Source organism: Bacillus rossius, chromosome 1 (genome assembly GCF_032445375.1).
Source record: "Bacillus rossius redtenbacheri isolate Brsri chromosome 1, Brsri_v3, whole genome shotgun sequence".
NCBI lineage: Eukaryota > Metazoa > Arthropoda > Insecta > Phasmatodea > Bacillidae > Bacillus > Bacillus rossius.
This window is the reverse complement of record NC_086330.1, coordinates 93629089-93646201: the sequence shown is the minus strand read 5'-3', so window position 1 is coordinate 93646201 and position 17113 is coordinate 93629089. Positions and strand designations below refer to the sequence as shown.

Sequence of the window (17113 nt, the reverse complement as noted above, 5' to 3'; positions counted from 1 at the left end):
TTTTCACCAGAATTTAAGATTTTTGGTCTATTGGCAGGATTGAAATGAAAAATTAATTGACGGACATGCAGATGATTGTAAATTGCTTGGCTTGTTGATGGACAGAAAGACGCAACGGATTATTTCAGTCCAGCTTAATTTATACAGAATTTACAGAATAGATTTTTTGTAGCTAAATCTTTTTATTGGTTGGAAATAATAAGAAAGTCTATTACTTTAACTACCTGATTAAAAAATTGTAAGTAAAAAGGTACGAAGGTTTAGTGAAATTCATTTCCAACCCTACATAATTAAATAAAGCTATGAGTTTAATTGAAATCAAAGTTAAGTTAAAACTTCAGCTAGCTTTAATTACAGATAGTAAGTTAAACAAGTGTGTAGGAACCGGCAAGAGCAGTATTTTGCATAAAGTAACCTGATGAAGCAGATGAATCAATTTCTAATTTCAAAGTCACCAAAAAAAAATTTTTTTGCAGCAAGAAAGAAATAAAAAAATTCTGTTCTAACATTATATAAAAAAAGTAGCTGTGCAGGAACCAAACAAGTGCACCAAAAAGTCGGAAAAGAGATTTTTACGTCTCACCATCAGTGTCTTCACGACGCTGCAGGGCACTCAGGTCTAACGCATAAAGCAGGGCCATCTCCAGCGCAAGATGTATGTCATCAACACCCCCCGATGCGTGCTCCTGGATCTTATATGTCTTCAGTTGGTTCATCAGCCTGCAGAGGCAACACACAAACACTTCAGACTAGAACTGAGGGAGATAGGGACTTTAGGTTCAGGAAATCTTTGGGTGGACAAAATATTTCCCCCTGGAAATGGGACCGGTATTGTTTGAGATCAAAAATTTCCAAACTATGTCAAAGGAAAAATGTTGTCCTTGTTATTGTGTAGGCTCAAATATAGTAATAATACATTGATAAAAGGGAGGTAATTTTCAACAAAAATAATGCTAACCTTATTTAATTTTATGATAACACAGGTCAACAATAGTTGCCTAGGTATTTGGAGTTGATTTCATGTAAATTTGGTGCCCTGAATTCAAATATGGCATTACGTTTTGCCTACGAGGTCAAATTTCACAGATATAACGTTTTAGTGAAACGTACGTTCTACGTTATTTTAGTTTAAATCCATAAATCAAATCTAAAAATTTAACATGAAATTCTTAATATTAAATTAAACAAATATTATTAGTATATACTAAAAACATTTGTGTAATTTAGTTTTAAATATATCAAAATAACATATATATAACTAAATTACATATATATACACCAGCCCCTCGAAGTAACGATCTAATTCGTTCCAGGAAAATAGAGCACTAATCAAATACGTTTTTGCCATAAGAGTGCATGTTATTCATAATAATTGGTTCTCCAGCCACTGAAATCCGTTTTTTTACTATTCCTTATATGACATTTATTTCGTTTAAATGTACGTATTTACATAATGTTAACACATCTAAATACAATTTAAGAAAAATATAAATGTATAAATTGCATTTAAAGTTAAAATAACCTAAAATAATACTATATTTAAATCACAGGCGGCATAATTGAACAGAAAAATTGAAAAGAGTAACTTTGTGTACGCACGACTAGGAGTCAGAGCAGCCTGTCATGCAAGATGTGAACTAGCCTGGAAAGCTTCCGGCATTTCCCACTAGAGCTGCTACTGAGTTGCAAAACGGTGTAGTATGTATAAACATTAGCTAGACACACACGTAGGCGTCGAAAAATGAACTTACGAAATATTATTTACTGTGCAATTTTAATTAGGCTTTAAAAATATGCAATGGAAGCGAATAACTATTACATAAAAAGGTAATATCTTTTTTTGATTTGTCATAATGTTTATGTTACACAAGTGCCGTCTTATTTTTAATTTGTTGCATTTTGTTTGTTACATTGTGCACGTATGAAAATAAAATAAATTATGTGGACGAGAAAGAGCGCCACTTCGAATATATGATGCACTACTTCAAATCATGCCCTAATTAATTGGCGTCGTTACTTCAAAACAGCGCTAATCGGACAGCGTTACTTCGAGGGGCTGGTGTGTCTATATATACACGTGCACCCACCCACACACACACCACACACAGATAGTACCAAGTCATGGATGGAACCAACTAGTAACCCAACACTTCGGAAACTTCTTTTTCACGAACTTCTTGAATATATCTTGGAACAGTCCCTTTTTAAACTTCAGCAATAATCTGCCATCATGCGCATATCCCAAATTCCTTGATAGTGGTCCCCATAATTTTTAAATCTTGATGAAATCTTTCACCCTGCTCCTCAATGCTGTATCCTAAATTTTCAAGAAAACAGTCCAGGTGGCTTAATGCTCATTTGCACCCAAGGGAAATGAAATTTTTAAACATATCGTTTACCAGTTCAAAATGGTTTTTTGCTTTCCGTTGGCCCCGAAAATTTCCGATAACTGCAACAAATAAAGTCCAGGATTTTCGCTCAGCTTCATTCATGGAATTTACTATGGCTTGGTCCTTAGTAAATTTTATTATTTCTTCACCATTAAATATTACTGCTTTAATTTTTTCTTTACTCAAGTGAGGCATTTTTTACCCTATAAATGAAAAGTATGATCCGTCCTTATCAAGAGCCTTTCAAACTGCTCCATAAGGCCCAGCTGGACATGCAGTGGAGGAAAGATGATTTTCTCTCATTCAACTAAGTGTTCGTTAATAATGTTTTTTTTTCTCCAACGACTATGTTTTCTCTTAGGCTACTCTTGGATAACCCAGAGGTGTGTTTTGTCTTTGCTATCCCACAGGCATAAGAAACAAGGATCATTGGTGTGGCCACTTTGCTGTCCGAGAAGAAAGTTTACCATTTTTAAGTCAACACAAATAACCCATTAATGTTCACGATACCTATGTTCTCCAAGACCAAAGCTAAGGTGCTATATGTTTCTATCATTGTCGTTGAGTGAGCAATTGGTGTTGAACCATATTTGTTCCCACTGTGCAGAACACATTTCAAACTTCGCTTATCTCAAAAAATAGAACTGATACAAAAAAACTTATTTCATATTTAGATTCAGCACCCCAAATATAGATAAAATCAGTTCCAAAATTCTAGACACTGAGATTTTTTTCCCTTGTTGGCCTGTGTAATTGTTAAAATTTAAAAAAAGACTAATTGGTGAAACAGTGATGAAATAGCAAATATTTACACTTTTAACTAAAATTATTGATTCATTTTACTTATTTACTACGGCCACAAACCCATTCAGCAACGTTACAAATAAATTCACAGCTAATTTCCAATTGAGTCTGGCACTTTTATTTACATTTATTAATGTTGCTTTCAAGGTGCAAGTCGCAATATTTATTGTGTAATAGATTGCAGCAAGTTACATACTTTGTATAATCATGGTAGTAGATCGATCAAAATTTTTATATTCAATCGTGGACGAGATACATTTTGCTACAGTTTTGCAACAGTACAGAAATAACTTCAATTATTAGTTCAATGTTTCAAATACTGAATCAATTACTTGTTTACAATCATGCCTGAGAATAATTTTGGCACCACCATTAAAAGTATGAGTTTTAACTTTTTGATTTTGATTTTTGGTTAGAGTGCAGTTCTTTCTTTGAAAAGTTTTTTTTAACAAGTTTGGCACATGGATATGTACGCTATCGGAATTAAAGTAATTTTCTGCCCCAAGTTTAAGATAAGACAGGATTATGCCCAGCTCATCTTCCGACAGATAACATCCTCACTTTATGCACACCTCCACTTTTACAGCTATGGCGCTATGGGTTAATTAGTTCTGATTATAGTCAGCGCCTCTAACTGCCACTTTCAGTTCCCATATCAGTTACCGTGTTTTATCGCATAATTGTCGCACATTTTATTCTAAAACAAGTTTAAAAAGTAGGACATTTATGCGAGAAAAAAATTTTGTTAGGTAAAGTTATTCATAAAAACAAAACCCATTCATTGAAAGTACGTTTATTTAAAAAGTGAAGTATAAAAGAGCACGCCAAACAATTTAAATTAATAAGTCATGCAACAAAAACCTTTCTTCGATTTTAAATATAGAAACAAATTCTGTAATCACAATGCGTGTCTGAACGAACGCATAACTATCGTCGTAGTACACTTACCATGAAAAAGTGCGGGCCATCAAATGTAGTTAACTCGGCGCTCGACAGAGAGCACGAGTTGCATGCAATCGGCAAAATATTGATATTCGACTACGTGTGCACACTCTATACGGGAAGCAACATAACCAAACATGAATGATGCCAACTAGCGCTGGCTACATTTTTATAAGCGGTGCACCGCAGCGACGCAGACGATCAGATAAAGGTTATAACGTTTAAAAACGACTTGAAAAGAAAATTTATACATCAGACAACTTCGTATTTCCATTAATTAAATAAGTAAGTGGTAATGTTCAAATAATTATTAGATTTCTACTTTATAATACATCACTTTAACTGGAAAAAATACCTACACAAAGAGCTAGGAATCTAATAGCGGCATCAAAAACATCATGTGACAATTACGCGAGAGGTTTTTTTATCCAAATTTTGACGCCCTAAAATATAGGTGCGACGATTATGCGATAAAAGAGGGTATTAACCATTCTAAATTAAATTTATGCTAATTACAATCAAAGGGATTCATTTTCAACAACACCTTCACCTCTGTAAACGTTTACTTGTGATTATTTGAAGCTTGCACACCTCAAATTCAGTACATTAAGCCAGTAATCGCAATTCATTATTGTGGGCTTTCTATTAAAAATTAACTGTCTTTATTCTGGAATTCTATGGTTCGGCATTTTCTGTAATCTAGCATCAAATGAGATGGTCAAATTTGAATAATTTTTTGATTGTTTTCGGCTGATGACCTTGTCGTCAGGTCGCATTACTGCGCTGCCGGCATTTTTTGTTAGCTCGGAGATTATGGTTTCTATCCCTTTCACATTTGGTATTTCCATTAAAGATATATTCACATTCAATAATCCAGCAGAACTACTAATGGCAAAGTTGGGGTTCCAAATGTGCTAGATTAGACCTCTTTATTTTCAAACAAAATAGACTCAAGAAAACCATTTGTTTGGTCAATGATTAAAATGCTGAAAATAGAGGTTTTTTTTGCCACAAACTAGGAGTAGTAGGTTCTGGAAAATACGGTGAATAGAAACTAAAATGAAAGGTTGGTTGGATTAGGTGAGGTTAAGTTAGTTCAACTATATAAAAAAACATATTTTTTTTATTTCATAATTTAAATATTTTAACAAAAAATTTATAGATAATTATTTTAGCCGACTTAACCTAAACAACCTTTAACTTTAGTATCTCATGTTTACTATTAAAATCCAAAATTTGTATTTGAGAATAATTTGGTATATGCATTATATTCAAACTAAAAAACTGATATTCCCACAGGCCTACAAGCTGCCACTCGCACTTGGGCAGTGACGAGGCCACTCGCCTGAAGGCGGGCTCCCGCGGGAGGCCGGACTGCACCGCCCACAGGAACACGATGCTGGCCAGGGCCTGGCGCGTGCCCTCGAACAGGGTGACCACCTCGTGCTGGTGCTTGGGGTTTCCGAGGGCACGGTTCTGCTGGAGCAGCTCCAGCTCCTTGGCCACGTCCAGGCACTCCAGAGTGTCTGCGGCAGACCGGTACTTTCAGCAGGCACAACTATTACTTACAGGCTTATTGCTATGCTTTCAACAGGATGAGAAAAAAATTTTTTTTTAAACCTGCTTTTTTATTATGATAGTTATTTTGGTTCTCAGCATGTTTAAATGAAAGCCATATATCATCCACCTTTTCCCCACTAATATTGAACCAGAAAAGTTATGACATCAAATAACTGAAGCAAATTAATCTGCACACCTGACTGGAACTTTACTACAGAAAGAGTATTTCCCCATAGGAAGAGGGTTCTCCATAGAATGTATGTTTCCCACAGAATGGGAATTTACAGTAGTCAGGGATTTCCCACAGAATTGGAATTAACTATTTAATATTTTTAATTTTAGAGGAGTGTATAGCTGGGTATAATTTACTACATATTCAGATAATTTAAATGATAAAATTTCGATTAGTATACAAATTTATGTTCCTGTAAATCACAATAAACATTAATAACCAAACTTTTATTGTTATTAGAGTGGAAATACACCTTTCATTAACAAATATAAGATATTCTATTTAAAAATATATTTAAAAAACCATTTGGTTTTTTTTATAAAAACTATGGTTTAAATCAGCAAACCCTGATGCACTAACAAAATATTATTGCAGACCACAAAGAATTTTATATCCTTTCAAAATTCCAAAGTCCATGGAATTTTATGAAAATTTTAGGATTTAGAAAATATTCTGAGTACAGGAAAGGTCATTAATCCGGTATGTTCAGGAACACGGGCCATAAAGTTTTAGCGGGAATGCAAAAACATTCACATACAGGTAAATGGTACAGAAGAAAGAAAAAAATTAAAATGAACATTGGTCTTCTTCAAAACATCATCACTAGAAACTACCAGTGAAATTCAAACCCACTATTTTTGCTAATTATAAACGCCAGAAGCGGAGTAATGTGACCTGGGGTTCAAAACCAATGAAAAAAAAAAAAAAAACAATCTGCATCCCCTTTAGTTACATAAGATAATAGTGACACGCGACATGCTGCGCACGTCTGTAATCTCGAAGCCGTCAGCCCCTCTCTTCCTAAACACGTGTGCGAGCCGCCGCCGCAGTCGGCCGCGACAAACCACATACAGTAAAACCTTTTTGTTGCAACCCCATTTATTGCGACCACCTCTCTATTACAACCCGATTTCGAGGAACCGTGAAAAAATTGCTAAAAATCCGAAGAAAATCGAACAGAAAATAAGTTTCTTGTGGTGAGTAGCGTGTTACTACGTTTCTCTTGCAGAGTGCTGTACTGCCGTAGGCAGCGCATATCTAAAAATAGATACCACTTCCTGTCGACCGCTGTCAGCGCTTAACAACCCCCATCCCACGTTCCTTTGCCGGCAGGGTGCAGATAAAGGTTTTGTGGCAACGTGTTTACGTTTAGCTTTTTGCGAGTGTCTAGTGTGGTACGCAGTTAAGGCAAAACTACCTGCTGGATTTCTCTTGATTTTCATTACTATCGGTTGACAATACACAGCGACCGACTGGATGCACGCCCGCCTCGACTTGTTTTAACTGCCGCAGCAATGTTTATTTTGACAGCTCAAGCAATTATCTTTTCCCGTGGGTTGATAGAAAAAGGTCGCTTCACACAGCATAAAAAAAAAGGCTACGCCACTTATTCCCCACGGAGGAAACACACTGGCTGCCGTCTGTCTCCCCCGCATTTATCTTTCTTCTAACATTCCACGTCTCGCCTCTCGCGCGAGCAATAACGAAGCGACCACGCATTGGGCCGTTTTATGCTTTGTTTGGTGACAGCAGCTTGATTTTATTCGGTGTATTACTTTTCATAGGACCCTTGCTAATAAAATACATTTATATTTAAGTTTGAAAGCTTGTAAATTCCTTGCCAGAGATGACTGAACTCGAACTTGGTATGAAAAGTGACATATTTTGACTCCTCCCTCACCACTTTAGTACACCATTCATAATAGCCCAATTTTACAGGAGAAGGGAGGGTGAAATGAGCATTTTCTCACTGAAGGTTTTTCAAAGGAAGCGAAGTTGGGGTGTTACAAGGGAGGACACTAGATGGTTTGTGTGTCTGGGAGGGATAGCTAGCCTTGAAGAAAGTGAACGAGGGGAGGGAGGGGTGAGCTTATGCCATACGTCATGAAGCCACTGCCGCCAGCCAGCCGGGCGAGCTTCGTGTGCGCCCACTCGCGTTGCAGAACCTACAGCTGCCATATTTTTAAAGGAAATGTCCCATTATTTTTTTGTTATTCTTACATGAACATTATTGGAAGTATTAAAGCCAGCACAAAAATACGCTGTGTGTTAAAATTAAGATTAACAGATTTTAATGATCTTTCATTTCGTTTTTTTTTTTCTTTCTGATTTTCACATTTTGTTCAAAATGTACAATTTGTTGACGGTTCCCGAGAATGTATTCGTAAAATCACTGCTTCGTTAAATCCGGAGTACGTGACATCGGGGTTCTAGTGTATTTAACTACGGCAAGCAGAATACGTACATGTAAACTAACCAGTAAAAATAAACTGGCTTTTGACATATTTTCTTTAGAGGTGGCCTGTAGGGCGAGGGACTTGTCATGAGGGTTGAAGTGGGTTTAAAGCAAAGCCGTCTAGTATTGTGACAGCATCCTGCCATTGTACGGCTGGTTTCTTAGCGAGTAGCGGTGTGGGAGGGGGGAGGGGGGGTTGAAATGAACTGAAAATTTCGGAAAACATCTATTACGTCCCCTGGGAACCGTGAGGGGTCGTTTCAGAAAGGTTTCACTGTATATATAGACCCAGCATGCCTTCTGAAAGTTAAGGCCAACATGTCCTCCCGCCGCGAAAAGCTGATTGTGGGCCGTTTTCCGTTGTGTTGCTATTAGGATACACTGAAGCTATGTGCAGCTGCCTGTGAAAATGGTTCAGAAATGTGTTGCCTACGGTTGTAATGAAAAATCTATCTAAGGATTATCGGTGTTGTTTCACAGGTAAGTGTATTTATCAAATTTATGGTGTATTTTGGGATTTTATGTAAAAATTGTTCTGAAATAATTATATTACTTTGACGTTTTGGCTGCATGATAGTTTGACTTAAAAATTAATTTATATTTACGTTAAATGTGGAGTATATGTATGGTATAACTATTGGTTACATGTTTTTATCAGAATTGTGTGTTGTGTGTTTAGTTTTCCTGGTGATGACGAATTGAAGAAGAAGTGGACTCTATCTCTGAAGCGGGAAAGTTTTGTGCCATTCAAGCATTCCAGAATTTGTTCTAAACACTTCTCCCAAGATTGTTTTGACAAGGAAGCTTTTGGTAACGGAAGAAACCTACAACCAAATGTTGTTCCAACTGTTTTTGACTTTCCGGCACATTTACAGCCTAAAAATGCCAAGAGGAAAGCACCTACCGAGAGAACCCAAATTATGTCTCAGCCACATGAAAACGCCACCACCTCGCAGTAATCCACTACCAAGTAAGTATGTGATTCTAAAATATTCTTTAAATTTTATATTTACTTTAATTTATTTTTATTTTAAGGTTTAAGACTATGTTTAAAGGCAGTTAACTATTAGCCGGAAACTTAAATATACAATCAATGCAGCTTTGGGCCAAAAAGTAGGGGTTGGGTTAGGTTAGGTTGCTCCTGAAATACTTTGTATTTTAACTTGGAATGAATTTTCAAAGTTCTTCAGGAAAATATCAAGACCTGTGTTACATTTTATATTTACATCCTCACAATCAAACACTTTCCCCCATTTATTGCATGACAATGCCTGTATGAAGGTATTGATTTGCAGTTCAGTAAATTTTCTAGTTATATATTTACGTGTTTCTTGTTTTAAGTCTATACTTTTCATTGGTAAGTCAATTATTTGAGCCAAGTGATCTGAGCGTCCTAATACAACATATTCTACTTTAAGGGAAGAGATGTTTGTAATGATGAAATCCAAGGGCATCTCCAGGGGGTGGTAAGGGAGGGGGGCCCCCTTTATAGCCCTAGAGATTCAAAAAAATGTAGCCAAATGCAAAAAAATACATACTTTTCCCACAACTTCCCCCCCTCCCCCAGGCCATCAGCTGGCGACGCCCTTGATGAAATCTATTGTAGTTTTTGATTGTGGTGTTTAGCACGTATAGCCAAACACTCTATTTTTCAAATTGCATGTGCACATAATCTCTACAAGCCTGGTACCTACATAATATGTTCATAGGTTAGCAAAATAATAATTACAACCATAATTTTTTTTACAGGGATATTCATACAGTTGGAAAAAAGTTAAGATTGGCATATCTAGGTGAATTCAATGAGAAGAACTTGACTTCACCCAGCAGAAGTAAGAAGTGCCTTGGTGCTGCAAAGGAAATAAGATTAAAATACTGCAAGAAACTGAAACTCCTTCGTCAGCGGTGTAAACGAGCCACTGCAAAAATAGTGAGCCTTCAGGCAGTTATCTCGCATCTGCAGGACAAGAAACTGATAGGTGATGTTGCTGCAGATACACTCAGCTCATTAACACATTCATTGTTTGTAACACCTATTAGCACTGGACCACATGCAGGCACCATCACCTGGACACATTGTCACTAACCAGGGTATGAAAAAATCCTGATTTTTTTTAAAAAAATCAAAAAAATCAGAATTTTTTATTAAAATCGGTTTTTTTTTGATTAAAATACGATTTTTTTTATTAAAATTTAAAAAATTGTAATCTGTGTAATATACAGTACATTTTCATGACTTGACTTTGCTCTAAAGTACAATTAATAACAGATTAATTCATTTTGTAAAGACAACTAGCCTAATTTTCTTTCTTTGAAACAACCACATTTTACATTGCATAATGTTTTAAGGAAACATTAATGATGTCACTTTATGAAAATTTTTAGTACAGTAACATAGTAACATTAGTAAAAAAAAATATGTCTTATAGAAAATAACTACATCATTGAAAATATATCATATTTAAATGTAACTTTGTCACTTCTGTCATCCCTTATAGGCTTATAGTCCAATTGTTCTAAATAAAGTAATTTAAACCAAAACCACAATTTCCTTTTTTTCTTCTTCTCAGAATTGCATACATACGAGAGTATTCAAAGTAAAACTTCTACATAAAATATTACTTATTTAATGTATTTCAAAATAACTATAAATACACTGTAGAAAAAATTAAGTGCACTAGAACCTCGATAATCCGAGCTGGATGGGACCGGGGCCAACTCGGATTATCAGAACCTCTGATTATTGGAAATACGAATTAAAAGACGCAAAATCGATTTCTAATACATATGTCAATGTTTTAATAAAAAGAAAATACAAACATATTAAAATGTAGAATAGAAATATATACATAATTATTATTTTTTAAAATAATCTATTATTGTAAGGGTTGTGCGATTCCATGATTTTCAGTTCGATTCGATTCCAATTTGATTCTCACCACAAGAGTTGAAATTTGATTCCGATTTCGATTCTTTGGGTAACTTTATCTACATAATCATTAGTCTGGTAGGAATAGCTAAAAAAATTGCATTTATTTTGAACCATATGTATTTAACTTAAATGAATAAGAAAGACAATTCTGGCATAGTACCTATGTAACTAATAAGTTTATTTTAACACTGTTGGGGACCTGAGACCTGCCTTATGTTATAACAGGTACATAACTGGATGATAATATTTACACTATACAACACAATGCAGCATTAAATAATAGCTAACTAATAAACACTTTTCATTTGATACTGGGTCCCGATTAGAAATGCTTTGAACACTACATTATTTCACGATTAGGCCTACAGGTTCTGATGTAAGAAGGTTAACTGTTTTACACTTTCAGGAGACAGATTCTCTCTCCGTGCTGTTACGATATTTCCTGCCAAGGAAAACAGGCGTTCACTTGGAACAGATGTTGCAGGAATACACAATAGTGTTCTCGCAGCATCAGAAACATATCTGTGGCGAACTTGGTTTTCTTGCCACCACTGATATGGATTCGTAGTACGTTTCTGAATGGGTTCATTTAAGTACAAAAGGATGTCTTTTTCCACCATATCTATCCGAGTATTTGAACATGATGCATCCAACTTTAAAGACTGTTCTTCAAAGCAACTCCAAACACTTAAATTAGACCCTGAGGTTTCAGCTTGCCTTTCAACTCTTTGTGCTTTAGAATGGCTGCTATCAGCACAGTCTTTGGAAATTAATGTTTTTAAAATACTTACACCTTTCTTTTTCTCATGATCCTTCAAAAGTACTGATTTAAATCTAGGATCAACAAGCATTGCAGCAACATATTCATCTTTTGATTTGTAATCAGGAAATCTTGAGAATACAGCCTTCAACAAATTTTGTCCGAAAATTATGCCTTCGCCTGGTTCTGCTTTGCACACAAATGTATCTAACATGTTTTTTATCCCATCAATAACTGGTATAACTAGAGTAATTGTGGGGTAGTCTTGTCTACTAAATTCTTTAGTTGCTTCATTTATTGGCTCTAAAATTCTGACTGCCCCTTCTGCGAGTTTCCATTCATTGGCAGTTAAATTGTCAACGCCATCAGAAGAAGCTAATTCTGCAGCAATAGGCTCTTTCTGTTCAACAAATCGTTTCAACATAGCAAACTCACTGTTCCATCGGGTGTCTACATCCTGGATCAATTCATGTTCTGGTTTTCCCATCTTCTTTTGTAATTCATGAAGACGCTGACGAGCTTGGGAGCTACGTTTGTAGTGCCCCACTATAGAACTACTTTTTTTGCACAGTGCCTCAATCCCAGGAGTTTCCTTTTTGGCATCATTTATGGCTAGCTGCAAAGTTTGCCCTAAACAGCTAAATGAATGCCAACTGGTTTTAGCAGCTGCAGATTTCATGTTTCTAGCAGAATCTGAAACTATGTAAATAGGTATAGTGTTTGGAATTTCCCACTTTGCATTTAGTCTAAGCAGAGTATTGGCAATTGCTTCCCCACTATGTTCTCCGGTGAAAAGAACATTCCCCAGCATGTGACGAACAGGAACGAAATCTGTGTCCACATAATGACATGTTAATGATAAATAGCTGTCATTACTGCGTGACGTCCACATATCTGTTGTAAATGCCACCGAATTGACGCCTGCTTTGAAGTCATTAATGATTTTCGTGTGAATTTTTTCTACCAGACCATTGTACAGCTCTGGCACTACACGCCTAGAGAATGTTGTTCGGTCTGGTACGGAGTACTTGGGTTCAACTAGCGCCATCAAGTCTTTGAAGCCTTTATCTTGAACCATACTGTATGGGTGTAGATCCACAGCAATCATTTTGCCAATGGCATTGGTTATGGCAATAGCTTTTGGATGGTCTCTACCATACTTTTCTTGGCTACTAAATGAAGCTGACAGAGTGAGTTGTACTTTGTTACTTGATGTGGAAGGTGCATGAGTTAATTCTTTCTGTAGTTGTAAGTACTCTGCATATACACTCTTGTGTAATGTTAAGTGCTTCGCCATGCTAGAAATGCTACCATGTACCTGTTTGAGTTTAGTTCCACAAGTTTTACATTTGGAAAGGCTTTCTGATATTTTGTCATAAAATTTCCAAAGATGACTGTGGCCCTTAAACTTGCCACAATTTTCATCCATTACTTGTTTAATTACTTCACCACTGTTTAAAGATGTCAAATGTTACCAACGGTAAAGTCAGCTGCCTTACTAGATTCACCGAGATAGTGTGATGCGTGCTGCGCACAGAAGTATAATTTATTACTTAACCTACATTTGCACATATGACGTACGCAGCATGGCCTAGCCAGTAGGTTTATTTAAATTAAAACCAATAAGTAACATATATTTCTTTGTTTTTTTCAACAATATCTGTTCCCCAAAATACTGAAAAAATACGTAAATATTATTAATTTATTAACTTCACGAAGTTAAAACACACAACGATGATCAGCTTTAATTAAGTTTTGTAAAAGGCAAAAGCATAAACAGTACCTACTTCGATACTGACATAATGTTACGATTCAGTGTTTCGATTCCTTTGTGTCGGCACGCGCGATCTATGATAAATGGTGACATAACTGTCTACACGTATGGCACCGCTAAAATATTTTCATGTCGTGAATGTTGGTTATTCTGTTAACAGAAGACTATCACAGAATGGCGATCTTTGTAAATGTATGGTTGAACAAGGAAATATTTTAACTGTTAACAGAAAATTGTGCGTTGATGGTTGTAAAATTCATTTTTAATACGTGTTATCTATTTTTCAAAACAAATAAACCAACAATTTTTTTTTCCCATGCAACGTGAGAAATGGTCATGAGTAATATGCCGTAAGTAGGCAGATATAAAAATGTTTGAGCAGATTGTTAAACTATTTCATAAACAAGCAGTTTTCGTAAGGTATTTATCTTTGCAAGCCTAAACAGGTAGGTAGTGGTTCTGAACGTGTAAATATATCATACACAATCTTTGAAAAAAATTTAATGTTCGGCCTAACCTATATTTCATAATAACGTTATGAAATTAGCTTGAGTGAAAGTGCGTGGCATTTTTACGAGTTACATTAATGATAATTGACGAATAAATTTATGTCTAGCAATCAGTTAAACGGTAACCGTCATTTCTTTCTTCGAATTTTTTTACTTTTGAAATATTTGCCCAAATTTTTCGATTCCAAATTTTTGTTTCGGTTCCGGGTTCAAATAGTTGAGGAATCGAATCGAAGTTGAATTTATCGGGTACCCGCACATCCCTAATTATTGTTTTTTGTTTTTTTAAAGCTGCTCACTTCTCAGCTGCTCGTGTGCTCCACTTCTTAAAAAACATTACGTTATTTGGCGTGACGTCATCTTGCTGCTCCACGTATTCGAGTGCCTTTTCTAAGCGTAGAAACCCATCTGCATGGCTAATTTTTTTGTTGGTTTCTTCTTCCTCTTCTTGTTTGTCTTTTTCGGTGTCCTCATCCAGGTTGTTGACCATTTCAATAATTTTCTCATCTGTCAATTCTTCAATTTCATCTCTGTCTAACCACTTCTTAACCTCTTCAGCACTGGATTCCATTTCGCAGCCAGGGATTGCCACCATTAAATTCAATAGAGTCATATTATCAGTCAACTTCAACTGTTTCTTCTTCTTCACTTTGTGAAACTCTCGGTTTTATAAGTTTTGACCAGGACTTCTGTATAGTTTCCTGTTTAATTTCTGACCATGCATCAACTAACCAATATATAACGTCTTTTATATGTATTAACTGTTTTTAGCATATCTACTAATGAAATTTCTTCTTCTTGCAAAATAAATGTCAGAAGCATGCATCTGTACTTTTTCTTTATTGTTGCAATGACGCCTTGGTCCATAGGTTGAATGAGGCTAGTCACATTTAGGGGCAGGTAAACAGTTTTAATTTCATCACTGGACAGCTCTTCTACGTTTGGATGGGATGGAGCGTTGTCAATAACCAACAGTGCTTTTCTCGGTAATTGTCGTTCTTTTAAAAAAGTTTCTACTGAAGGAACAAATTCCTCGAAGAACCAATTTTTAAAAATGGTCGTATTCATCCACGAGTTCTTTTGATCTTTGTATGCGACAGGTAGTGTGTTCATATTTACATTTTTAAAAGCTCTAGGTTTTTTTGACTTTCCTATCACCAAGGGACGAAGATTATGTGTCCCAGAGGCATTGGAACATGGCAGAACAGTAATTCATTCCTTGCTCTTTTTATGCCCAGGAGTGGAAATTTCGTCTTTGGATGCTAGACTCTTGTCAGGTAGCATTTTAAAATTTAACCCAGTCTCGTCAGTTATATAATTGATCATGCTTTGAAATTTTTGATAGTAGTTTTCAGCACCAGCTGAAAGCTTTTCTCCCGTGATATGCAATTGCCGCACACCGTATTTTTTTTCCCTTTATCCAGCCATCCTTTACTGGCATTAAAATTGCTTTCACCTTCTTGTTATTTATTACAAAAATACTGCACCTTTTCTTGTAATATAGGCCCAGAAAGAGGGACACCTTTCTGCCGCTGTGCTAAAAACCATGAAAACAAAGCTTCACTTGTTTTTTCGAACTCACTTTTTTTCATACGAGATCTGAATGTTGTAGCCTGAGAAAGATTTTTTTTGAGTATGCCATAACTCCAATTTCTGTTTGTTGCGCCTCCAGTCACCCACGGTAACTTCCCGGAAGATGTTAATGTCCCGGTGTCCTGTAATTATTTCCTTGCACGAAGCACACTGCTCTTCGAAACAAGCCTAAATTCCTCAGTTAAACTCGGGATATCGTTCACACGACAATCCGTATATTTGTCTGAAAATGTTTTAAAAACATTCAACACAATAGTTTTCTGTGCACTTTTCAAAGGCTTTCCCGTTCTGTGTTTTACAAAACTCGGTCCGGCGTCAGCCATAACAAACCATGCGCGCGCGAATCCGAAATGCAACTGTTGCGCCGGGCATCAACTGTACACTGTACAGTACCTTTTGTCTATGCCACCGTACACACGGCGTCTGCTAACATAATTGTAAGTACATACTTGCTGACACATTAAACTGTATGGGAAATTAATGATGAATCGCTATAATGCTATACATCAACAATTGTTATAAAAAGACAGTGTAAAAATACTTACAAATGGTATGTAACCAAGGGACTATTTCTTGTGCACGAATAATGTGCGCGGCAGCCGGCAGCCAATGAAAATGTTTGTTTACAAGAGGCTTTGTTTATTTCAAAACTCAGGTAAGAGTGAACGGAGAATAGCTAATCTTATCTACTCTTAAAGTACCCACGGTATTTTCTGGTTGTTAATGGTTGTTACGTGACGTAAACAGCGGGATGGATTCGATTTTTGAGACGTAATTCGCGATTATATTGTATTGGACTAAATGGGAACTAAACGGGACCTTAAGAATATAGTGCAAATAACAGGAAAACGTAAATAACGGTACCGCAAATAAGGGGTCTCGCTGTAATTACGATCCCCAGAAATAAATTGTTAGTTTAAAAAATATGCGTCAACTGTACAATACTTCCGAAATTATAAAATACGTATAAGACAGTTACCAAGACTCCGCTCATTTTATCTTGTGAAGTTTGTCTCGAACCAGTATTTCGGCTAAGTTGTGACATAAATACAGTATCAGAACTTAACAATCAGCCACGTTTATACATTCGTGAGTTTACGTTTTTCCATGATGCATTTTAGATTGTCTCCTGCTATAATTACTCGGACTTTTACACGCCTAGGCTTAAATTATTACATGTTTAGAAATAAAAGCAACTTTTCATGTTATAAAATATGTATATTTTGCGATTTAAAATGTTCATTGCAGACTATAAACATTACAGTTTTCACGAAGTTTTTAGGCCTACTAGCTAATCTTATCTACTCTTAAAGTACCCACGGTATTTTCTGGTTGTTTATGGTTGTTACGTGACGTAAATAGAGGGATGGATTCGTTTTTT

General features: G+C 36.0%; 1 protein-coding gene across 1 annotated transcript in view; it reads right to left on the bottom strand.

Moving 5' to 3' along the window:
* The window catches only part of LOC134540217 (nuclear pore complex protein Nup205), a 279586-nt gene that overhangs the window by 254425 nt on the left and 8048 nt on the right, over positions 1–17113 (bottom strand). Inside the window, exons 5-6 of the mRNA XM_063382820.1 lie at positions 5482–5662; positions 584–720 (exon numbers count right to left, since the gene is read on the bottom strand). Coding sequence (XP_063238890.1) covers positions 584–720; positions 5482–5662 — 318 coding nt within the window. The remainder of the gene's footprint in view (positions 1–583; positions 721–5481; positions 5663–17113) is intronic.